Source organism: Alligator mississippiensis, chromosome 5, assembly GCF_030867095.1.
Source record: "Alligator mississippiensis isolate rAllMis1 chromosome 5, rAllMis1, whole genome shotgun sequence".
Lineage (NCBI taxonomy): Eukaryota > Metazoa > Chordata > Crocodylia > Alligatoridae > Alligator > Alligator mississippiensis.
This window is the reverse complement of record NC_081828.1, coordinates 213,643,327-213,668,874: the sequence shown is the minus strand read 5'-3', so window position 1 is coordinate 213,668,874 and position 25,548 is coordinate 213,643,327. Positions and strand designations below refer to the sequence as shown.

General features: G+C 48.0%; 1 protein-coding gene across 1 annotated transcript; it reads right to left on the bottom strand.

The window, feature by feature from the left end:
• Positions 1-2,472: 2,472 nt before the first annotated feature.
• ACKR2 (atypical chemokine receptor 2) lies at positions 2,473-19,009 on the bottom strand. The gene is made up of 2 exons (XM_006267020.4): positions 18,923-19,009; positions 2,473-6,373 (listed from the first exon to the last, which is right to left on the bottom strand). Exon 2 carries the CDS (start codon positions 5,699-5,701, stop codon positions 4,601-4,603), a length of 1,101 nt encoding a protein of 366 aa, XP_006267082.1. The 5' UTR covers positions 5,702-6,373; positions 18,923-19,009; the 3' UTR covers positions 2,473-4,600.
• Positions 19,010-25,548: the final 6,539 nt, after the last annotated feature.

Sequence of the window (25,548 nt, the reverse complement as noted above, 5' to 3'; positions counted from 1 at the left end):
GGTTCTCCACCTTGGGAGGAAAAACCCGCAGCGTGCTTATAGGCTCGGCAGTGCTGCACTGGCTAGCACTTTGGACAAAAGGGACTTGGGGGTCAGGACTGACCACAAGATGAACATGAGCCTGCAGTGTGATGCTGCAGCTAGTAAAGCAAGCAAAACACTGGCTTGCATCCATAGGTGCTTCTCAAACAAATCCCGGGACGTCATTCTCCCCTTGTACTCGGACTTGGTGAGGCCGCAGCTGGAGTACTGCATCCAGTTTTGGGCTACACAATTCAAAAAGGATGTGGAGAAGCTTGAGAGAGTTCAGAGAAGAGCCACACGCATGATCAGAGGTCAGGAGAACAGGCCTTACCACAACAGGCTGAGAGCTATGGGACTTTTCAGCCTCGAAAAGTGCAAGCTCAGGGGTGATCTGATGGCCACCTATAAGTTTATCAGGGGTGACCACCAGTATCTGGGGAAAAATTTGTTCACCAGAGCACCCTAAGGGATGATGAGGTTGAATGGTTATAAAATCCTCCGTGACCATTTCAGGCTGGACATAAGGAAGAACTTCTTCACTGTCCGAGCCCCCAAGGTCTGGAATAGCCTGCCGCTGGAGGTGGTTCAAGCACCTACTTTGAACACCTTCAAAAGATATTTGGATGTCTATCTTGCTGGGATCCTATGATCCCTGCTGACTTCCTCCCCTTGGGGCACGGGGCTGGACTCGATGATCTCCTGAGGTCCCTTCTAGCCCGAATGTCTATGAAATCTATGAAATCCATAAGGTGCACCTAACAACTATGAAACTAGGCGTGAACACCCTACCAAGGAGAATGGTCAACTGGACAGCTCTTCTTTTCTTCTGAGTCACTGAAAAAGCAGACTCCTAGAAGGGGGCATGGTTTAGCCAACAATAGAGGGCTTGAACATTATGCTTAAACAAAATGTGCTGTGCTCTATCACCTTGCTGCTGATTTATCTACTGGACCAGCAACCATGTACACTGACTTGTAGTTTGTCCAGGATAATTATAAATGGAAAGATTTGCACAACAAGCTGAATAATTTTGAAGTGAAGTGCATGCTCAGTCAGAGCAACCTGGCTAGGCCTAAGTGAATTTTTTCCTGTGAAGTTTTTCCACCAAAAATATAGTTCACAAACCATTCACAAATTTATGTCAAATTAACTGAGAAGACAAAACAAAACAAAATTGAAAACATCAATTTTTTTTTTGTCATTTTCTAAAATGAAACAAAATACTTGTATTTTGTACTTCAAGACCACATTTAGTTTAAGAGTAGAGCTACTTTTATTTAAAGGGAAACCAAGTCCCCCAGAAGAGAACATCTTATTCAATCCTAAATGATTTCTTAAATATAATTTGTGGATTTTCATTTCATAGAGGAAAAAAAGAGATCAGAGAAATTTGGCATCTACATAAAAGTATTTTTTTTCCTAGTGTTTTCCCCCTGACCTGTTTTGGCCACTGGCTCCAAAAGTCAATTATTTGCCCATCTCTACACAGCATCAGTTTGTAATTAACCAGTTTCAAGTCTAGACTGATCCCAGTTGGAGTCAGTGAGAGGTCCAACTGACCGGCAGCTTTGAACCTCAGGCCAACATTGCAATAACCCTGAACTTGAAACTCCCACAAGTGTGAGGTTGATCAGAAATCAGCTAATAATCAGCATTTTTCTGTTTCAAGGTGAGCCTTTATTATAGGCCATGAACTGGCGGCCTTGACTGTTGATTGTGATTTGTACTGTCACGAATGTTTAGCATCCCCGTTACTTTTTAGCTCATAAAACCCACTTGTGCTTCCAGGAATGCCTAGAGAAATATTATAGATCACAGTGATTCTGCTGACGTAATGTTTTCTCTTTCTTTCCCATCACTTATTAACCAGAATGCCCTCTGTACCTTTACTCCAAGAAGCGCTATGTAGCAGACTGCCAGCTCAAGGAGCCTGGAGGCAGTCTGCAGGCTTCAGAGGCTCCAGCTACAGGCTGCTCGGGAGGACTGAGCCAGCTGAGGGAGATAAGCAGTAGCCACAGGGAGTCAAAAAGCTCTGAGGAAGGAGAAGCCGGGGCACACTTCCAAAAGGAGCCATAGGGCTCCTGGGGAAGGAGTAAACCTTTAAGGGACTGGATGGATGGTTGATGCTGAGTGCAGACTAAGTTATATTTAAGGGTTTCCTGTGCAGCAAGTGTGCCCAGGAAACAAAGGACTGAGCTGAAGGTGAGGACTGCTGGAACTAGCAAGAACATAACATGAACCCTTTTGAAGAATATTCCTAGGAAACCCTTTGTTTCCTAGGAAGTGTAATATTCACTTCTTGACATCTACAGAATTTGTTCAGTTTCTGATGGCTTATATTAGAAATAACTTCATGCCTTGCAAACGAATGAGGACATAGGAACATTGTCTGGCCATAAGCATTCAATTCCTAGGATTTTGTTCTTAACATTTACACTTCCGAAAGAATTCGATTTCTGAAACATTTATTTACATTTCTGAAATATTACCCAGACAGGTAAGGATGCTAAATTACACCATTTGCATGTATGCAGTGAGCCACATCCCCACCACACTCCAGGGTTATCCAAGCAGGAATTAATTATAGGTTAAAAGGGAAAGCACATTGTTAAACGCATTCATTTTTCAACAGATAAAATATCTGAGTGCCAAAATAACAGCAAGTGCCACCACCCCCCACACAGGTCCCTTGGCAACAGTCCAGAGTTGTTTTTTCCACCGCCAGCATGGTAGAGATCATTCCCCTATTCCCGCTGTTAGCACTTTTCATTTTCTCAGCTCCGGGCATCCAGGGTGCAGACAGGTTCATCTCGTGCCTGTGGAGTGTGTGGCTCTCTAGGCACTGCCACGTATCCCAGGTGAAGCCACCGCTGCTCTGGTGCTGGGTGCAGAGCCCCTCGCTTGAGCCTGGCCCCTAGTCTACTACTCCACTTGCTGTGGCTTCAGATCTAGTAGCCCTCAAGCCCACAGGTCAGTGGCTGGGATCCTGACATCTTGGATCCTGCTCAGTGCCACCAGCACCTTTCACCCAAGTATGTGCAGACAGCCACATCTCGCTCCCTCTCTTCACGTGATTCAACCCCCGTGGGTAACAGCAAAAAGCAATTGAGGCACACACAATGATGACAGACACAGGACATAGCAATCCCACCTTCTCCACAGCTCTTCCTCCCCTAAGATCCAACTGGGAGTGGATCGCCGTGACGGCTGCTGTAGGGGGTTGAATGTTATGGTTGCAGGATGGGTGCATTGCCAAGGTCGGGGCGCTTTGCATCCCTCTATCTCCTCACCTGCCTCTGCCCCCCGACTGCAAGGGTTCTTTGTGTGCCTCCTTTCCATCCCCTCCTCAGTTCAAAGAGTCTTTGCAAATCCTCCTTCCCTTGTTCCACAGACTCTCTGGCCTCTGGCCTGAAACTCAAGAGACCTTCCTCTGCCACTGGCCTGCTGCTTGGCCACCTGGAAAACGCAGGGAAATGGTACTGCCCTGCCTTGCAAATCTCTTCATAAAATTACTTGATATTAACAGGTTAAATACAGAGCAACACACCCAGGTATTTCCAACAGTAACGCAATTACACTTATATCAGTTTGCATGCAATGAGCAAACTAACAGGACCATATCACTTCTCTATGGAGTCATAAATGATGGGTAAGCTCGACAATGCTGCCCATTATTTCTCATTGCTGGGTAGTTTCCCATTCATTGCATACAAAATCCTTTTATTTTGATATTGCTCTTACTTTCTGCAACACCTGAGTGTGTTTGTGTGTATTGTATATATAATTCCAATATGTGTATGTGTGTATTTATGTATAAATACACACATATATGTATGTGTGTATATATTCATATATAATTCCTATATGTGTGTATATTTATATATAAATTCCTATGTGTATGTGTGTGTATTTATATGTAATTCCTGTGTATGTGTTTTATATATAATCCCTATGCGTGTGTATGTGTGTGTGTTTTTATATACACTTCCTATGTGGATGTGTGTGTATGTATATATAATTCCTATATGTGTGTGTATTCATATATAATGCTGTGTATGTGTATCTATGGATATGTAATCCTATATATATGTATGCATTTTATGCATATATATTTTTATATAATCATATATCTGTGTGGGTGTGCACATGCTGTTGCTCCTGTTCTAATATTTAACTACCAGATACACATCTCCTGGGCTCCTCCTGAATCATCCCCTTGCATATGTGACATAGTTCACGGTTACAATTGTGGAGTGAGCTCGTGGTTACTGCCCAGGGTTTTGCTCTCAGACATTTTCACATGAATTCAGAGTCACCCCAATTTCCCTGGGATTACTCCATTGTAGGGGCACATTTCAGAGAGAATTGCAACAACAGATGCCCATCCCCATCAGTTTAGAGAAAGGGAATGGTTGTGGTTTGCCCACAGTGACTGAGACAGCTACTGTCAGGGATGGGATTATTCCTCATTTCCAGCTTTGTGCTCCAACCCCTCTCCCTTACCTTTCCTGACCCCCCCCCCCAAAGCAGCAAAATTTGTGATGTTAAAGCATAAGCAGTGATAAAATCTTAATATTTAGGACAGGTTGGTGATGCTTAGCATTTCTATTTGGGCTGTGCGCTTACTAGAAAACTGACTCGTCTCAGAGGGCTGGAAAATGAGGATTTTCTGCTTCCTGAAGACTGCCCCCAATATCTTCTTTAAGTACAACCTGAACCGCTTGTTCACAAAGGCATACAGGAGAGGATTGAGGCAGCTGTGAACAAAGGCGAGGCTCTCGGTGACTTGCACAGCGTAGTCCAGGTGCTGGCTGGTTTCGCAGTCCTTAAACACATGAAGGTCTTGCAGCGAGTGAAGAAACAGGGTGATGTTATAAGGGAACCACAGGACAAAGAAAACAGTCACCAGGACAATGACAAGCTGGAGAGCTCTTTTTTTGCTAGGGGGCTTATACGTGGTGAGGACACAAGTGATGCGTATATAAAAGAAAAGCATGCAGAGGAATGGGACGAGAAAGCCCAGCACGATCTGCAGAAATCGGAGGGTAATCTTCCAGATGGAGCTGTGCTGGCTGTAGTCGTGGTTGCACACCAATTTCCCGTCGTGGAGCTTCTCCACGTGCATAAAGACAGCGTCGGGAACAGACAGCAGTATGGAAGCAATCCACACCACTAAAGGGACAAGGAAACACTTGTCTGATGTCCTGGAATTTCTACTGGACCACGCATGAACAATCTCCAAGTACATATCCAGACTCATGCAGCTCACAAAGAAGATGCCGCTGTAGAAGTTCATGGTGTAGATGGTACTAATGATCTTACACAACACCGTTCCAAACACCCATTCAGAAGCCGTGTGCGTGGCCCAGAAAGGGAGTGTTGCCACAAAGAGAAGGTCCGAAATGGTCAGATTTATCAGGTACACCTCCGTCATCCTCCTCTTCTTAATGTACTTGAGGAGGATGATAAATAGGAGTAAGTTCCCAACTAATCCAAGCAAACACACCAAGCTATAAAGCACCGGCAGGAACACTTTGCCGAACGACACAACGTTTTCTTTTCTGCACACCAAAAATTGACTATAGTCCTCCTCCTCTGAATATTGATACTCATAGTAGGTCATGTTGGGAGGAATGTCCATGGAAAGTGTCATAGCAGATGTAAAAGCCATTGCCATGCTTGAGATACCCCTGACTAAATGGCCTTGTGTCACATTCAGAAATTAAAAGGCAAGAGGATCGTTTGAAGATGAAGAGTCCACCTCAAACAATATATGGATCCACAAGTGGAAGCTGAGCTGAATGCTCTAAGTATGTGTATTATGGAGTCATCTAGCTCAGAGAGTTGAGTCTCATGTTGTTACTCTTGGATAGCTGCTTCAAACTTTTGGTCCCATCAAAAAATCCCTGCCACCCAGGCTCGGCAGAAGTGTCGAAGACTCAACAACCCTGGAAGAGGGGCTATCGTCTCATCTCTTCAAGTGCTAACTTCAGGTGGGTTTCAATAGCCCACCTGTGCTTGACCCTCAAACTGGTGTGTCAGACCTCCAAGCCCCCAGTAGCTTACAGCCACTTTCCCAGAGTCCCGCCAAGGTTATCGAATCATTGGACCTCTAATTTAATCCTTTGAGGACAACGTGGAAGGAAACAAAGAGCACGGCCTTTCAACAGGGAACTGTTTTAACCACCGAAATGTTACTCTTTAAAGAACTCAAGAGTGATCGAGTTTTCCACGAGGGCGGGTCAGTGGGTTGAAGCATAAAATTCCGGACTCCAGATCAGCTTCTTGATGCCTTCTCTGTGCTGGGTTCACAACCAGATGTCAAGTGCCTTTGTGATCAGGGCAACGTCTGGAAAAAAAGACAGTAGGTTTAGCTTGGGAAAAGCGTGGCAGGCATTCAACGATGTAGGTTCGGGTTTTGGTTTGCTCTGTTCTGTCGTTCTGGCAAACCCATTGTCAAGCACGTGAATCTGAGGCCTAGTTTAGAAAGGCCTGGAAGGGGTGAACTTTTAATTTTGGACTTACTTTTCTGTGCATGATGCTAGAGTTTTGATGATTGACAGGTGTGTGAGGGGACAACCCCAAGGTAAAAGTGAGACATGAGAGCTATTGAGTGAAAGATTGTAGCATTTTAAACGAGTGGCAGCAACTGTCACCAAGGAGACTAGAATATTCAGTACGTGACTGGAGGGTGATGAGGTGGGAGTTACCAAGCCCCCATTGATATAAAATCACATGGCAGGAGGATCTGGGTGTGTGTGTGTCTGTGAGCCTCGGTGGGCACATCTACATGAAACGCTTAATGCGCAGTAAGCTAATTCTACTGCGCATTAATGCACCACGGCAAAACCCATGCTAATGCACAGTACAATGAATCTACTGTGCATTAAGTGTCACAAAAAGACCATGCACCATTGCTGTAGCACATTAGCACCGGCTACCACACATTTATGTAATACCCCATATTAGAGGTACTAAACTTAATCTGCAGTAGCAACAGTGCATTAATGCACGTGTAGACATGCCCAGTGTGCCTCTGTGTGTGTCTATGCACGCACTTGGGTCTGCATAGAGAGGGTGCATGAGGGTGGTGAGAGGTGTGTGCTGTAGGCCTCAGAGTTGTACGTTCTAGGTGTGTGATGTTATGCCGAGCTGTACAATGTAGTTGCTGCTGCGGGTCGAATGTTTGGTTTCTGTAAGAGTGGCTAGATCAGTCCGGGGCCAGGCCAGCAGTGCACTCAGACGCAAGGTCTGGACCGTATTTTCAATCGCTGTAGCGAGGGAGTGAGCAGCACAGCAGCATCTCCCAGCAGCTGAGGACACCAGTCTCACCAGAGTCAGCTAGACAGTTACAATTCAGGGTTAAAGTGATCAGTGAAAAAATAAAGTATAACCCATTCTTCAGTGCACAAAAACCAGTTTGAAAATGGCTGAAACCGGTTTGAAATATACCTGGTTGAATGTAGTATCAGACTTAACTGATTTGGGTCAAACCAGTTTATGCAGTGTCTGTCCCAGACCCCTTCCTGATTTAAGTTAAATCAGAGTCCTCCAGCATCCCAGTTGCTTTGCAACCTTGGGCAGGGCTCTGCTCTCGGCTCCAGCCCAGCAGGGCTGGTCCCTCCCCTCTGCTCCCTGGCTGGAGCTCCAGCAGAGACTGCAGGTACAACGGTGTCTGCCTGGTTTTCTCCTGCTCCCCTCTCCCCCCACCACTCCCTGCTAAAGCAGGGATCCCCCATCCTCTCTGGCTTGCACAGAAACCTCTCAGCATTACCCAGCAGACCACATGCTGGCTAAGGTCCATGCTGTAGGAGATGGGACAAAGGCAGACAGGACAGTATCAGCTTAAAGCTTTTTGGAGTTAATCAGCAGGTAGTTGGTAATGTCCCTCCATTCCTTCCTTAGAAGTTGCTTAAGAAGAGCTTGAAGGATGTTGTTTTGTTTGATGTGTTGATAAATGCTAACAACTCCCTGTGTAACTCCATGCTTTGTTATCAACAGCAAGGGTGGGGGGGAACCCCTCCCTAATCAGAGCGTCCTGCCAGGGTCTAGCCATGCCCCCGCTATACTCAGCACTGAGGAAGGGAAGGGAGGGCTCCTCTTGCACCCCCCAGCTTCTAGCCTGAGCCACTGCAGGCATGTACCTGCATTTCCTCAGTCCAGAAGGGATGTCTGTGAGGCTACAAACCAGTTCAGCCTAGCCACGTTAGACTAACTTGCAAAGATTGAATCAATTCAGGCTCAGGCTTTTTGAATGTCTGACCCTAGTCCAAATGCCCAGGCAGCCTCAGGTCTGGGGATCCAGTTTGCTTGAAGCCTGCAAAGAAATTGATGGAGGCAGCTGGACCAGGTCTAAGGAGACCAGAGATGGGAGCTGTGATGGCCCCCACATGCCACCCCACCTTCACCCCTCCCCTGCTCAGTGCCTGTGGGAGCTGACAGTGGAGGAGGCTCCCTCAGAGCACGTAGGGAGAGCTGCAGCAGCAGGTCAATGTGGTTGGGTGGGAGGGAACAGACCAAACATAGACTACAATGTCCAGCCAAAAAAAAGGGAGGGACCGGAGGCAGCTGGCTAAGACTATGATGGAAGCATGGGACGCTTTGACTGGGCAGCCTGTATCCAGCATGTGGCTCTCCACCCTTGATCCCCTGAAGGCGGTAGTCTGAGCTCATTTTCCTGGAGCCTGGGATGTAAATAACTATTTCCTTTAAATCACAGCCATCAACTTCAGCTCAGTGGAGGGTGACCTCAGCATGACAGGTGGGTGAGGCCTGAAGAGACACCGCACCCCAGCCCTCACCACTAGCAACAGGAAGGATGAGCCCCTGGGGAGTGGTCTGGGGAGGGCAGCTATTTTGGGCATGTGCCCTCAAGAGTCCTCCACAGGGCTCTCCACAGGTGGTGGCCAAGGCTACCCAAGGCCATATTGGCACTCCTCCCTCCCAGCACCCTTCCTGCATCACTCCGTTGTCTGGTACTTTGGTACAGGCCACCGCGGACATGTTGGCTGCATACCATAATGTAGCAAGGTCATGCTCCCTGGTGGCTACCGCATCCCTGCACTCAGTGGAGAGATCCTCTGCTGGACCCATTGTGGGGTCACCCACAGCTGTGGTTCACTTGGCCTTACAGCCAGATCCATCTGCTGTGGCTGAAAGCACGTCCTCAGTCTCTGCCCTCCTCACAAAGCCTGCATATTCACCCCAGAGGGTCCCCAGCCCACTCAGCTGTATCTGCAACACAGCTACACCACCACAGCCAGAGGGAAGGATGCTCATGCAGCTGTGCTGCCTCCCTAACCCTAACCCATGCACCCCTTCAGGGGAAGATACCCTCCTCACCTAACAGTCCTGCATACCTAACAGCCCTGACCATGCCTATCATTGCCAGCTCAGCATCTCCCATCTGTTCAAAGAGCAAGCCCACACGTAGGAGGACGGCTGAGTCCTTCCCTATGGGAGAAGCCATGGGTAGCTGTGCTGCCACCAGTAGGTCCTGAAGACCTGAGCTGGCATAATCTAGAAATAGATGTTGCCAAATGAAGCACATCAGCCATGCTGGGATGCATCCCCGCACATGATCTGGAACCATGTATTGACTGTTGTCCTGCCCACTGAGCTTGTGAAATGAAGGACAATGTGTTCCCCACTTCCAGAGATGCTTCCCTGGCAATTCCTAGGGCACCGGAAGATGGTCAGGGCTGTGGCTCTGGAAATGGGGAAAGCCAGGATGCTTCGGTACAGTCCTCATGCTGGGACTGACAATCAGCGGACTGGTGGACCACACCAGAGTGTCCCAGCTTTCCCTGCTTACAGAGATGTGTCCCTGGCAATCTCTAAAGCATGTCCCTGGAAGTGGAGCAAGTCGGGGTTCTCTGCTTACAGAGATGTGCCCCTGGCAATCTCTGGGGTGAGTCTCTGGAAGTGGAGCACCCTGGCGGTCCCCATGCCCAGAAATGGGCCTTGGGAATTGCTGGGGGCATGTCTCTAAGCACTTCGTCCCTGAGGCACTGCCTGGGCTTCAGGGGCCTGATCCTGCACAGGAGTTCCCACAGTGTGCAGGACCAGGCCCTTCAAATGCCAGGAGCAAATACCCACAGCAGAGGGAGAATTTGGGAAACTCCAGCTGCCAGTCTCCTGCCATACAGCAAATAGACATCTGCTGCAATAAAGCAACACAATACTGCCTTTTGTCGTGGCCAGATAGGGGCATGACCAAAGGTCTGGATGCCTATCTGCTGCTGCATTGTGCTGCTATAAATATGTTTATGGCAGCACAAAGGTGATGAAAGGTGGTATCTGTTTCCACCCTCACACCTTGCCTGGGATTTGATTTTACTGGAAATGTCAAATCAGCAATGTGGGCTGAACTGGAGCCTGTCTACACCTCCTCCCTCCTTCCCTTCTTTCTGTCCTCTAACCTACAGAGACACCCTTCCATGCACAGCCTTTAGCTAACTTTATCCATCCCCATTAGCAGAAGCTGCCTCAGTTTTTAGTGCAATTCTTACTGCAAACCCCTTACCAAAGCCAAGGTGACTGAAAAGCAGAGCCCTCCACTAATATTATGTAGTGTTACAGCTACTTGTACTAGATCTTAGAAGGGGAGAGGCTCCCCCATAGTAAGTATACTGCCACATGACGGCTGCTTGTGAAGGGGCATCTTGTGCTTGCTGCTTCTTCCAGGAAGAAGTATGCAGAGGGACTGCATCCTCCTAAGTCACTCCCTTCCCCAGGGATGTGCAAGGTGAGGAACGGTCTGTATAGCTACACATGTGCTACCACACCGGTGTGTCCACAGATGGACACCCCCAGCTTGTCCCACCTACCTGATCCAGTTTGCAAGCACAAAACTGCCCACAGAGCTGAATTTAAGCACATGGAAAATAGAGGGCTCAGAAACAGGCAGTGCCCTTCTACCCTTCCTCCTCAGTCCCCAGCTTGGCTTCACCACTGCATTTCAGGAGGGTGGTAAAGCACCAGAATGGGCTATCTAGAGAGGTGGTAGAATCGCCATCCTTGGAGGTTTTTAGGGCCCAGCTCAAGAAAGCCTTGCTTGGGATGATCTAGTTGAGGCTGGCCCTAGGTTGGACTAGATGTGACCTCCTGAGGTCCCTTTCAGCCCTCATTGTCTATGATTTCCAGGTTTAGAAAGTGTGAGAGGGCTAGGATGGGCAGGGTATGTTCAGGGTATGTTCTGCAAGTAGGATGGGCAGCATCTGTTTGTGGCACACAGCAGACTGGGGAGGGGACAGGCAGCACAGTAGCAGATGGGGCAGAAAGCAGTAAGAAGAGAAGCAGCTCGGGCAGGGGAAGGGTATTAAATGGTTTTTGGGCAAGGTGTGAGGCTAATGTATTGCATGCCTGCCAGAAACGTCAGTCTCCACTGGTGCAGACATGTCCTGTGTGGGCAAGTGAGGGTGACAAGGAAGATGAGATGTTACCACGTATGGTCCCAATATAAAGCCAATTGAAGTCTTATAAACAGCCCAACAGGGCGCATGGATTCTGACCCAGGATGGAAACTCACCCTGCCTGGGGTTCAATGCCACTGGCAACAATAAAGCCATAAGACAACCTAAAACTCACAAACTTGGATGATCGTTGGATTGGGCCCGGAGCAAACGATGACGCTGTCAGGAACAATGCATGTGGAGTCAACGTGCTTGCAGCTATCCTCCCGTCAATCCCTCAGGCCACCTCTCAAGTCCTCCCACGTATCCAGTCTGCATCACGCCTATTCCCTGAAGCAGCCCCCAGTGTCAGAGCCCAGGGACCGAGTTTCGCAAGGTTATTGTGAATGAAACCAAGCAAACAGTATTGAGGTTCTGCTACGAGTACTTCCAAGAAAAAGAAAGAAGAAAAGAAAGAAAATAAACTTGCCAAGCTAAAAAAATCATCTGTTTCGGAGCTGCTCCTGCTGACTCATAAAGGAAATGGGTTGGGTTTTTTTTCAAGAAAATATTTTTATACTTTTGAATGAAGCCAAGGGCCGTTTCCAAACCAAACAGCCTTTGGAAGGGGAGAAATGGAACATGTAATTCCAAGAACATCAGCACACAGACTGTCTGATGTAAAACCCACACAAGATCCTGGACACAGGCACCGGCTGTCAGGACTCCCCGCTCCCTAGCAAGTGCCCCCACCCTGGGTACAGAGCAAGGTCCCCTTCTACTTTCTCTCTCTCTGCACCCGTGTATCTTGCACTTGTGTTTTCCCCGTGATCCAGCATCAAGAAGAGAGGCAGAGGGTGCTCCCACCCTGCCTAGAGCCTGGTGCTGAGGGTATTCTGGGAAGCAGGACATCTGGATTGGATCTCCTTAGAAACCATGTTTTCCACTTCCCAGCTCAACTTACTGGGCAAAAGGTGACTGGCAGCACCACCACCAGCAGCTCATACCTTGGAGAGCCGAGAGTCAGACACACTCGGTGCCAAGTTGTAAGCATGTGCAAATTTTTAAGGTACTGCTGTGCTGAAACACGCCTGCCCTTCATCTCACCCTCTCGCTTGCTTTTTTCATGGTTTCATAGTTGGTCAGGTCAGAAGGGACCTGAGCAGATCAAGTCCGACCCCCTGCCATGGCAGGAAAGAGTACTGGGGTCAGACGACCACAACAAGGTGTTCAACCAGCCTCCTCTTAAAGCCCCCCAGGGTAGGAGCCAGCACCACTTCTCTTGGAAGTTGGTTCCAGGTCCCAGCCGCCCTGACAGTGAAGTAGCGTCTCCTGACATCTAGCCTGAATTGACCCTCTGCCAGCTTGTGACCATTATTTCTAGTCACTCCTGGTAGTACTTGGGGGAACAGGGACTCCCCCAATGCCTGCTGGTCTCCCTTGGCCAGTTTATAGATGGCCACCAGATCCCCTCTCAGCCTCCTCTTGTGGAGGCTGAACAGGTTCAGGTCCCGTCGCCTCTCCTCGTAGGGCCTGCCCTGCTGACCCCTGACCATGCAAGTGGCCCTCCTCTGGACCCTCTCCATGCTGTCCACATCCCTCCTGAAGTGCGGCGCCCAGCACTGGACACAGTACTCCAGCTGCGGCCTGACCAGTGTCGCGTAGAGGGGGAGGATCACCTCCTTGGACCTGCTCAAGATGCATATGTGGATGCACGAAAAGGTATGGTTAGTCTTTCTGACTGTATCCCCACACTGTCGGCCCATGTTCATCTTTGAGTCAATAATGACTCCGAGATCCATTTTTGCCTCTGCACTGACGAGAAGGGAGTTCCCCAGCCTGTAGGTCTGCTGCTGGGTCTTCTTCCACAGGTGCAGCACCCTGCACTTGTCCGTGTTGAAACCCATCCTGTTCTCATCCGCCCACCCCTGTAACCTGTCCAGATCTGATTGCAGCTTGTCCCTCCCCTCTAGCATGCCCACTTCCCCCCACATCTTAGTGTCATCTGCAAATCTGAACAAGGTGCTTTTCGCCCCCTCATCCAAGTCGCTGATGAAGATGTTGAACAGCGCAGGCCCGAGGACCGAGCCCTGGGGGACCCCACTACCCACATCTCTCCAGGTCAAATAAGACCCCACTTGGACAAGTGGGCAGAAAACAGCAGAATGCAGTTCAACAAGGAGAAATGTAAAGTGCTGCACCTAGGGAGGAAAGATGTCCAGCACACCTACAGCCTAGGGAATGACCTGCTGGGTGGCACAGAGGTGGAAAGGGATCTTGGAGTCCTAGTGGACTCCAAGATGAACATGAGCCGGCAGTGTGACGAAGCCATCAGAAAAGCCAATGGCACTTTATCGTGCATCAGCAGATGCATGACGAATAGGTCCAGGGAGGTGATACTTCCCCTCTATCGGGCGCTGGTCAGACCGCAGTTGGAGTACTGCATGCAATTCTGGGTGTCACACTTCAAGAAGGATGCGGATAACCTGGAGAGGGTCCAGAGAAGGGCCACTCGTATGGTCAAGGGCCTGCAGACCAAGCCCTACGAGGAGAGACTAGAGAAACTGGACCTTTTCAGCCTCCGCAAGAGAAGGTTGAGAGGCAACCTTGTGGCTGCCTTTAAGTTCATCACGGGGGCACAGAAGGAAATTGGTGAGTATTTATTCATCAAGGCGCCCCCGGGGGTTACAAGAAACAATGGCCACAAGCTAGCAGAGAGCAGATTTAGACTGGACATTAGGAAGAACTTCTTCACAGCTCGAGTGGCCAAGGTGTGGAACGGGCTCCCAAGGGAGGTGGTGCTCTCTCCTACCCTGGGGGTCTTCAAGAGGAGGTTGGATATGCATCTAGCTGGGGTCATCTAGACCCAGCACTCTTTCCTGCTTATGCAGGGGTTCGGACTCGATGATCTATTGAGGTCCCTTCCGATCCTAACATCTATGAATCTATGACCCGTCCACCACCACTCTCTGGGTGCAGCCCTCCAGCCAGTTAGCCACCCGTTTGACTGTGTAGGCATCGACACCACAGTCACCTAATTTTTTAATGAGCATGGGGTGAGAGACAGTGTCAAAAACCTTCCTAAAGTCCAGAAAGACTACATCCACCACGACACCTGCATCCAAGGATTTAGTGACCTGGTCATAGAAGGCCAGCAGGTTTGTCTGACAGGACCTGCCTCGAATGAACCCATGTTGATTGCCCCTAAGCATGATCTCCCCTGCTGCCCCTCGCAGACGTGCTCTTGTGTGATGGGCTAGCTGGCAGTGATTTAGCCCTGGGGTTTTGAAAGGGTAAAAGATGATGGGAGGACTTGGTATTCCCTTTCCTCACCAATCAGGCCCCAGAAACTCACCCTCCATGTCCCCTGATTGGCCCCTTGGGTCACCTGCAGGGGGATAAAAGGGGTAGCGCAGCTGACTCAAGGGAGACCAGCGAGGGACCACAAGGAAGGAGTTTCAAAGAGCTGGCAAAGCGGGGTGGGAGCAGTTGCCCCAGAAGAGCCTGGAGGAGTGGGACCTGCAGGCAGCAGTTGGACCCTCAGCAGCACAGCATGCAGCCGGCAGGAGAGGCTCCCGCTGGGCTCCAAGATCCCCTACGAGAAGCTGCGGCCAGCAGCAGAGGCTCCCCCGCTCCAGCAAGGATCTGAGCAGTGACCTGAGAGGTTCCCAGCTCTGCTTCCAGCTCCTCAAGTAAGAGGCCAGGTAGCTCAATATGAGGCCGGGGCTCCTGCAAGGTCAAGATACCTAGCAGTCCCACCACTGGTGGCTGTGGTCGAGTCCCCACATGGGAGATCTGAGTTTGAGTCCCGACTGAGGATGAGTGAAGTGACAGGAAGAAACTCTTGTTGCAATGGAAAGGGGTCATTGTGTTTTCCCCCTTTCTCCCCCTTCAGGTACCTAGGCCCTATATTCCTTGTTATTTGACATTTTGTAGTTTGTGCCTTTTATATTTTGCCCACCAGTATTGTTTGTCCTGCTGTTTGTGTTTTATATTTTGTTAATCCTGTCTTTTGCCAACTGGATGAATATGTCTAGGACTGTAAGTGTCTAACCTTTGTTGAATCCTGGCCCCTCGGGGCATTGTAGTGTCCCCTATACCCCCTGGTTTATACCCATTATGTTCCCAGTACTGTTCTCTCATTAAAAGGTATATGGTTAAGTCCCATTGGTGGTCTGGCTCTGCTCTACAGGGGGAGGAGAGTCCCTACACCTCCCACAGCACTTGTGCACCTGCTCTGATCCCTTCACTTGGAGAGGGGGTACCTCTTGGAGTACCGCCCAGGTTACATTTGCCATGCCTTGATGTTTTGGTTTTCTTGGGAAAGTTAGATGTTCCCTTGGGCAAGGGTCCATCTGGCTGGGCCACTGGTTCTTCTGCAGGGCTCTACTTCCCCTACACCCGGTCCTTTTGCTCTTTGGTCTGTGGTGAAAAATTCTCACCCATGAATGCCACATGCCCACAGAGGCCGGGGGCGCACAGCGAGCTCCTGCAGGCGGCTGCACTGTCAGTGGCAAGAGGGTAGCAGAAGCAAGCGGGGATCTGCTGCAGGCAGCCACAACATTGTCGATGGCAGGGAGGGAGGAGGGGTGGCAAGCACTGGCCAGTGGTCGGTGACTACCCGTAGAGACTGCCGGCAGTGGCGGCAGCAGCCAGCAGAGATCATGGACTACCCACAGACGCCACCAGTGGTGTTGGTGGCAAGGGAGGGCAGTGGCAAGTGGTGAACAACTGAAGGGGGTGCACTGCCATGCTCAGGAGGTGCACATGCACCCGCACGCACCCCCTATGTGTCACCAATGGTCCTACATTAGGGTTCCTGTCTGGGACCTCTCCCTGTGGACTTCCTCCATATTCCTTATGTCTTTGGTCAACTCCTCTTAACACCTGAATATTGATTTCAAGAGAGGAGAGACAAGTTAATTGCTTATTCATACACAAAACATTATGCACATTCACTTGCAGAGTCCCCAAATTACTTCACTCCTTTTTCTTTAATTCATTTTATAAATTCCTTCCATTAGTCCATAAGTTAATTCACTTACAGATTTCCCATTCGCCTCTCCAAATTGATTCAAAACCTATACATTAATTTACTTCGTGCTTCCTAATCATTCCTATAAATTCATTCATAATCCATAAATTAATTCCCTTCTTGTTTCATGGTTGTTTCTATAAATTCATTCACAGTCCATAAATTAATTTCTTTCTTGTTTCTTATGTAATCCTGGCAATTTTTTTGGAATATCTCTCAGATTCATTCATGTCTGGCCTCCTGACAACCTGCTCACAATGGCCCGCATGGCTGCGCCTTCACCAGGTGCCTCGGGTATGGAGTCCACCTCTGCCCATCCTGCCTGTGTTGCTGCAACCAGTGACCATGGAGACCCCATGAGCACCAGGGCCATGACAGCACGGGGCCAGGGTTTCCACGGAGACTGGCCCCAGCCGCACTGGCAGGGCACCCAGCTGGGCAAGGAGCTGCTTCAGGGCTGGGATCTTGCAGCAGTGACAGCGGTGCAATGCAGCTGCGATCTGCTGCCTGCATGCCCCGGTTTTGGCCTTGACTTCCCCAGTGGTATTGGTGATTGAAAAACTGCTTGTGGATGTAAGGCTTGCTTTGACTATGAGTCAGGAGAGAAGGTGACTTCGTGAGCTCTTGACTCCGATGATACCACGACCTGTTTCACTGAGTGGAGCAAGCTCAGTAGAGATCCTAGCAGTGGTGCAAATTGTAACTATAGGGAGCTGCTCACCTTCTCAGGTGATTTGATAGCTGATTGGTTATAAGGTTGATTGATGCATGACTGGCACTGCTCCTGGCCAATTAATTGCACATTCAAGTGACTGGCAGGCACGGTGGGACCACTAAGAAGGAAGGAGTTTGCACCTGTGTGTCTGTGTGTGGTGTGTGTGTGTGGGGATCGCTCGGTGTGTGTCTGTGGGGTATAACTGTGGAGTGCTTCTGTGGATGCAGGGGTCTGAGGTATGGTGAGAGATTGTCTGCCTGCGGGAGGTGATCAAAAGTTGGGGCGTGAGTCTGCCTGGCTGGTTGTTGCCCTGATGAAGACTATGAGGAGGAATTGGGTCTTAGCCCAGGGAGAATTAGCTTGGGAATTGGGTCTTAGCCCAGGAGACCAACCTGCAAGATCACCAGAAAGATAGCAATGTATTACCCCAACCTTAGTTGTCGAGAGCCAAGTTCCCTAAAGGGGTAAGGGTTAGGGTTAGGGTTAGGGAGAAGGAGGGAGCGAGGGCAGCTCCAGTCCATGGACGGACTGCATCAGATCAGTGAGCAAGTGCCTGAGCACTGGTCAGAGCCATCCTGCCCTCTGTGTGTTTGTGTGACTCAGACTGCCTGTAGTGTCGTGTCCATAGACACCATGTATATATGTTAATACCTGTTAACCTGTCAAGTTCACATGCTCATTTTTGCCATTTCCATTACAATATATTCTTGTTCTCTAACTTGACTTAAGTCTCCGGTGTGTGTGTATATGCAATTTCAAGTGCTTAGCGGAGTCCGGCTGTAGGCTAATAGTAGGCATTATAGCTCCACAAGTCCCCCATTCTCTGGCTGGTTTCTTAGATTGGCTTATTAAATCAAGAGACTTTTGGCCCTCTTCAGCAACAAATTGTGCCAGGCTTCTCACCCTGGCCCCAACTGTGCCAGGCGCCATCCTGGCCCAAATCTGCCAGCAAAAGTGCCAGGCTCCGACCTTGGGCAGCATGCTCCAGGGAAAGAAGAGGCAGGGAATAAGGGGTCTCAAACCCTGACACTGACTTTCTCTCCCTGTACCTGAGGCTTTCCCATCACATAGCTCCAACTTGCTTCTCCAGTGAAGGGAGGAACCCCCCCCCCAAATGGGGACCAGTTTCTCCAGCTCTCAATTCAGCTTTTCAGCTCTCAGCAGCCTCAGGAGAAAGAGCCTGAGCCTCAGTTGAATTGCTCCTATATAACTGGTGTGGCATCACACAAGCTTTTCCAACCATGCCTTTAAAGGTTTTCAGTCTTTCTTCTTAGCCAATTAATTTTTAAAAAGAACAATGCCCAATTCAGCCAGTTAGGTCGGGGGTGGGGGGTCTGATCTCCCTTTGCTTGTGATGAGAAGCCAGGTTTCCTGCTTACAGTAAAGAGCAGGGGGTTAGGGTGATTTCTAAACCTAAGGGCTGATTTGCCTCAGGTATCTGCATACTTGCAGTTTCTCTTGAAATCACCAAGCCAGAGGAGAGAAGTCACAGATACACAGCAAGTATATAGAACAGGAATATATATACAGCAAAGCAGATACAAACCAAAAAAATAAATAGACAATCATACTTAAACTAAAACCATATTTTATAGCAACATAGTTTGCTGTACAGATAAAACACTTTGCAGTACGTGCACTGTGTACATGTTACACCAGTGAACCATCTCTTCCAGAAAAAAGGAAGAGAAACCCCTTGAAGCCCTTGTGCAAGTCTTTTTCAAGAAGCTCAACTCTGAAATAAAATGAACTCACCCACAGGTCTGCTGTCATCTCAACATCTGCCTAGGATGCAGCAGCTGCTTGAACAGTCAGTTTTGTGGCTTTCTAGTTCAACAGGGGAAGGAAGCAATACCGGATTTGTTTTTTAAATAGGCGGGGGATAGGGTGGGTTGTACTTATTTTACTTTTATAAGCAAAGCAAAATGACACTCAGTGGGTGTATCAACATGTGTATTTACAACAGCTTAAATTTACTGCGCAGTAAGTGGGAATAGGCGGGTGTCTACATGTGCAGGCATTCAAGTGCATTAATGCTGTGCGTGGTCTGAGTTGGGACTAACTTTAGGTAGTCCCAAGTCAGTCCACGCACACAGTGTTACTGCGCAGTAAGGCATCTACACATGCCTTAAAACACAGTCAGTAAATGGACTTAAATTTGATACCTGCATCATGCCAGTATCAAAATTACACTCAAGTGAGCATAAGTTGCCTTATTTACTGTGCAGCATGGGCATGCACGTGTAGATGTATGCCTGTACTGTGCAGTAGTTTTGGTTGCTGCACAGTAAATGTGCATGGGTAGACGCGCCCAGCACGTAATGCCAAGGCTAGCCAGGGCCCTTCTGACCGCGTGTTGTGACTCAGAGCACAGCACAGAGCCTTCCCCAAGAATTTCTGGATAAACTCATAAGCTTTGTTATGTCTTTGAAAAGGAAACTATCAGTGTTTCCAGTTGTTTGTTCCAATAATTAATCGCCCTTGTAGTGAAACATCTGCATTATTTTCCTACTCTGTACTGATCTAGCTTCAGCTTCCAGACGATGAGTCTTAATTTTCCTTTTCTTCCTCTTGATTATACAATTATATACCATTGGAAATCTCCTCCCCAGGTAAATCCTTCTAGATCACGAACAAGCCACCACTTGACCTTAAATACATTTGAGCTCCTCTAGTCATTCCCAAATCAGAATGGTTTTCCAGATCCCAAACCCTTCTTATAGATCTTTTCTGATGTCTTTACCAAAATTTCAGCATCTGTATGGACACTGGCACTGGACTTTCCACTCCACCCATCATCTCATTATAGATGTTATTATCTAGAGAAGTAATGCCTCCTCCCTGCTTCTACTTGGAATTGTTCTGCTAATAAAACCAAGGCTTGCATTCACCCTCTCCATTATGGTGTTAAACCGCAAGGTCAAACTCACTTGGTTCTCTAGCACAGCACTTACATCCTTTGCAGATATACTGCTTGCCATTATATTGTCCCCTATCTTAGAACAAGACCTATGTTCTTTGTCCTTAAAATGCATAACACAGCTTTGGCCTGTATTAAAAATAAGTTTCTCAAATAAGCACATCTTGCTGAGCAATTCAAGCTGGTCTATTAAACTGATTTGTCTTCATTGTTACTTTCTCACTGTTGACATTATACTTCCTTCATTGAGAATGTTATTACACAGCAGTAGGCAGATCCCTACAGAACCCCAGTATCATCAAATCATAGAAAATGAGGGTGTGAAGGGAGCTCAGGAGGTCCCATCTAGTCCAACCCCCTGCTCAAAGCAGGACCAGCCCCAACTATGTCATCCCAGCCAAGGCTTTGTCTACCCAGGTCTTAAACACCTCCAAGGATGGAGACTCCCCCACCTCTCTGGGTGACCTGTTCCAGTGTTTTACTACCCTCCCAGTGAGAAAATTCTTCCTAATATCTAACCTAAACTTCCCTTGCTGCAACTTGAGCCCATTGCTCCTTGTCCTGTCATCTGCCCCCACTGAGACCAGTCCAGCCCCATCCTCTTTCAAACCCCACTTCAGGTAGTTGAAGGCTGCTATTAAATCCCTCCTCAGTCTTATTTTCTCTAGACTAAATAAGCCCAGTTCCCTCGACCTCTCCTCACAGGTCATGTCCCCCAGCCCCCTAACCTTTTTTGCTGTTCTCCACTACAGTTTCTCCAATTTGTCCACATCCTTTCTGCAGTGGGGGGCCCAAAACTGGACACAGGACTCCAGATGGGGCCTCCCCAGTGCTGAATAGAGGGGAATTATCACTTCTTCCTTTGATCTGCTGGCAACACACCTACCAATACAGCCCAGGATGCCGTTAGCCTTCTTGGCAACAAGGGCACACTGCTGGCTCCTATTCAGCTTACTGTCCACTGTCACCCCCGGGTCCTTTTCTGCAGAGCTGCTGCCCAGCCAGTCAGCCCCCAGCCTGCACTGGTGCATGGGGTCATTCTGTCCTAAATGCAGGACTTTGCACTTGTACTTGTTGAACCTCAGGACATTCCTTATGGCCCAATCCTCCAATCTGTCAAGGTCACTCTGAATCCTAGCCATACCCTTCAGCGTATCTACTCCCCACAGCTTGGTGTCATCTGCAAACCTGCTGAGGGTGCACTATATGCCATCTTCCAGGTCATTCAAACCCATCCCCAGGACTGACCCCTGGGGCACTTCATACTGACTACCAACTAGACATCCAGCCATTGATTACTTCCCTCTGAGCCCAATACTCCAGTCAGTTTTCTATCCACCTTACAGTCTATTAATCCAGCCCATACTTCCTTAGCTTGCCTAAGGAAGACCATATCAAAAACCTCACTAATCTCAAGGTATACCATATCCACTGGTCTTCTCACAGCTACAGAGCCAGTCACTTCATCAAAGAAGGCAATCAGGTTGGGCAAGCATGACTTGCCCCTGGTGAATCCATGTTGACTGCTCCTAATCACCTTCTTCTCGTCCAAGTGCTTAGAAATGGATTCCTTGAGGATCTGCTCCATGGTTTTTACAAGGACTGAGGTGAGGCTGACTGGTCTGTAGTTCCCTGGATCCTTCCTCCTTCCCTTTCTTAAATATGGGCACTATGTTTTCCCTTTTCCAATCATCTGGGACAGAGGTGGTAAATGATTTCAGATGGAGGGCTGCTTAATGAGTTTTGGCAAGCTGTTGAGGGCTGCTGGGGTAGCCCTGCCCCTTGACAGATGCCCTGCCCCCAATCACCATCTTGTGATCGGAAGTCCTACCCCCCTAACCCTGACCTTTGCCACCAGAAGTCGCTCCCCTTGCTCCCAGAAGTACTCCTTTCAGCAAGGAGTTTTGCCATCTCAGAACCAGAAAAATACCAAATAATATTCTAAAAAGTGAACATCTGCAACATTCATTGATTTTATTTCAAAAAAAATGTTTTGTCCTGATTTACATGTGTTTGTGTACTGTACATAGAGGTGATTGCACAATAGCGTAACATGAAGTCTTACTCTTGTATATTGTAGGGGGAATTGAGGGAGATGTATAGGTTTGTGGGGGGCTATGGATATGTGGGTATGTTGGGTGTGGGAGAGGGTGTGTCTGTGGGGAGTGGATAGGTATGGGAGGTGTGGGTGTGGGATCAAGGAGCACGTGGATGTCTATGTGGATATGTGGGATGTGGGTGGCTATGGGGTTTGTGGGGAGAAGTGTGTGTGGGGGAGGGTGGCTGGGTATGTGAGGGGGTGTGGGTGTGGGGATCTGTTTATATGACAGTGCAAGGGAGGGTGTGGGTGCATGTGTATGGTGAGGTGTGCATGTGGGACTCACCCTACAATTATACACACACACACACACACACACACACACAGCCCTCCTGCTCCAGGGTGTGGGGTACCAGCATGAGCCCCGTGCTCCCATGGTCTGGTGATGCAGCCAGGAGCCATGTGGTCAGACAAGCAGGGAAATGGCTGAGGGTGGGGCAGGGCTGGGCTGCTGGGTCCTGCTGCCAGCTCCCCTTGGGTCCTTCTGCCCCTGGCTCCTGTCATCTTTGACAGGTAGCTGGGGGAGATAAATATGACTTTTCTAAATTTTGGGGGCCCCATGGGCTGGTTAGAATGGCCTGGTGGACCAAATCTGGCCTGTGGGCCTTATTTTGCCTGCCCCTGATCTGGGACATCTGATCGCCATGAGTTTTCAAAGATGATGGCCCGTGGATCCGTAATCTCATCAGCCAACTCTTTTAGCATCCTCGGGTGCATCCCATCTGGCCCCATTGACTTGTGCACATCCATCTTTTCTAAATAGTCCTTAACATGTTCTTTCACCTCTGAGGCTACTCACATCCTCCCCAAACTGTGCTGCCCGGTGCAGTCGTCTGGGAGCAGACCTTGCCTGTGAAGACTCAGGCAAAAAAGGCATTGAGCACTTTAGCCTTTCCTGCATCCTCTGTCACAAGGGTGCCTCCCCCATTCAGTAAGGAACCCACACTTTCCCTGATCCTCCTCCTGCTACCGACATACTTGTAGAAACCCTTCTTATTACCCTTCACAACCCTTGCTAGCTGCAACTCCATTTGCACTTTGGCCTTACTGACTTCATCCCTGCATGCCTCAGCAATGCTCTTGTACTCCTTCCTAGTTATTTGTCCAAGTTTGCACTTGCTTCCCTTTTGTGATTTATTTACTGAAGAGTTTCCTGCTGAGCCAAGCTGGTTTTCTGCCATACTTGCTAATTTTCCTGAACATTGGGATGGTTATGTTCCTGCACTCTCAGTAAGGCTTCTTTGAAGTACAGCCAGCGCTCCTGGACTCCTCTCCCCTTCAGACTGGCTTCCCAGGGGATCCTGCCCAAGAGTTCCCTGAGAGAGTCCAAGTCTGCTTTTCTGAAGTCCAGGGTCCTTACTCTGCTGCTTTCCATCCTTCCTTTCCTCAGAATCCTGAACTCAATCATCTCTTGGTCACTGCTGCCCAAGTTGCCTCATCATATTCATCCTGAGCTATCCTACACCTTGTACCATCATCTCTCTCTCCCATCCTTGGCAGAAGTGCACATATGGCCCTCATGCCAAGTTTTGTTTATGTGAAGAGTTCACAAATCGGTCAGGTTTGTTAGTGAAGCCTATTCTGGCCAATGCTTTAGCAAAGCCTTTGTGTGAGCAGCATATATTGATGGATGCTTCAATGAGGCCTACATTCCACTCCTTTTTGTCTTTTATAAGGAAAGATATCTACCCAACATCCTAGAAAATCATAATGTGCAGAAGGAAGGTAACCCAGTAGGTTAGACATGGTTTTGAGATTACCTTGTTATACCTATCCATATATTCATGTCCAACCTGTCTACACATTCTTCTGCACTTTCCCTCGTATGACCTATAGACAGTGTTTTGCAATTGTTTATCCCATAGGTTGGGCCTGGGAATGTTAGGTCCAGGACTTAAAGTCGAGAGGAGTGACCAGCTTGGATCACTTCATCCATGCAATGGTAGTAAGCCATGTATTATAATAATAGATGATAACATACTGATTGTATATGTAGCATACATAGAGCCCCAAGGTCAGACACCCAGGAAACCTCAAGTTCTTAGAGATGTTATTTCCTCAGTTATATCTTCACATATCTCAGGTGGTATTCCGGTTACCATTGATGTCTTCATTGGTTTCCCTTGGTTCATCTTCTTCTAGATGAACTCCATATTCAGATTCCTCTGGTAACAGAGCAGATTCACATTAAACACTTCACCAGAGTAGGAGACAATATTTATTTAAGTCCCATCTTAAATTTTCACTGAAATCCCATGGTTCTGGTCCAAATGTCCAAAGTGGGATGCAGAAAACCGCTAAATTCTGTTTCGCTTAGCGCTATTTCACTATAACGCTCATTTTAAATTGATACCTGATTTCACTTAGCGCCCAGCAAGTTTTGTTATAACGCTCGCGGTCACCATCTTGGGTCATTAAAAACACTCGTGGTCACCATCTTGGATCGTCAAATATTTTCAGTTTCACTTAATGCTTGTTTCACCTAACGCTTGGTTTTTCAGGAACCAATTAAGAGCGCTAAGCGGGGGTTACCTGTATGTGTGTATGTCTGTGTCTATCTATATATAGATAGATAGATATACACACCACACATATATCTATCTATCAAGGTGTATATCTATCTATCTATATATATATATTTATATATATATATAGATAGATATACACACACCACACATATATATACTCACATACACACACATACAGAGCATCAGTAACAACTGATAAAAAACACCTCATTATACTTCACAGTAGCATAAAGGAAAATACAATAACATTGGTTAACGACTAAATATCACTATTAAGTAAAGTGAATGTCATTGGTACTACAGCCTTATTTACAACTAAAGTCAATCCCTTTTCAATCTGGTTTTACATTTTAGCATTCTGGTGTTGGAGAAGTAGATAACAGCACATTCAAATGAGCACAATCACGAGTTACTCCTTGAATTATTGTGAGTACAAGACTTTGCAGTCAGACTATAGGGTGTAAGGTAATATGCTCCAGGATAGCCCACTGAGATGTCTTTTCTTTTTCCCTCATCTTTTCTGTGTCCTGGGTTTGTTGTTGTATGAGGTCAGTTATGGGACTTAAAGATTCCTTTGTGCAGTTTACTAGGCTTTGTATGTCTCAGTGTAATTCTGTGACGGTGGGAAATAAGTCACTCATTAAATCCCTTCTAATGTCAGAAAGAATGATAAGCTCGGTTAGAGTGTGTGCAGTGGCTGGTTGGCAAGAAAGCATGAGTCCGGATTTGAATTGTACTTGTTATATTCAGGCAGAATCATTCCCAGTTTCCTGGACAGGTTTCTTCCTCTCTTATAAAATAAGAATATCCCAAACCACACACTGCATTCTTTTAC

What these genes read in the sequence shown, in the direction of transcription:
- ACKR2 (XM_006267020.4), bottom strand. Translation starts at nt 5,701, where the DNA reads ATGGCAATGGCTTTTACATCTGCTATGACACTTTCCATGGACATTCCT.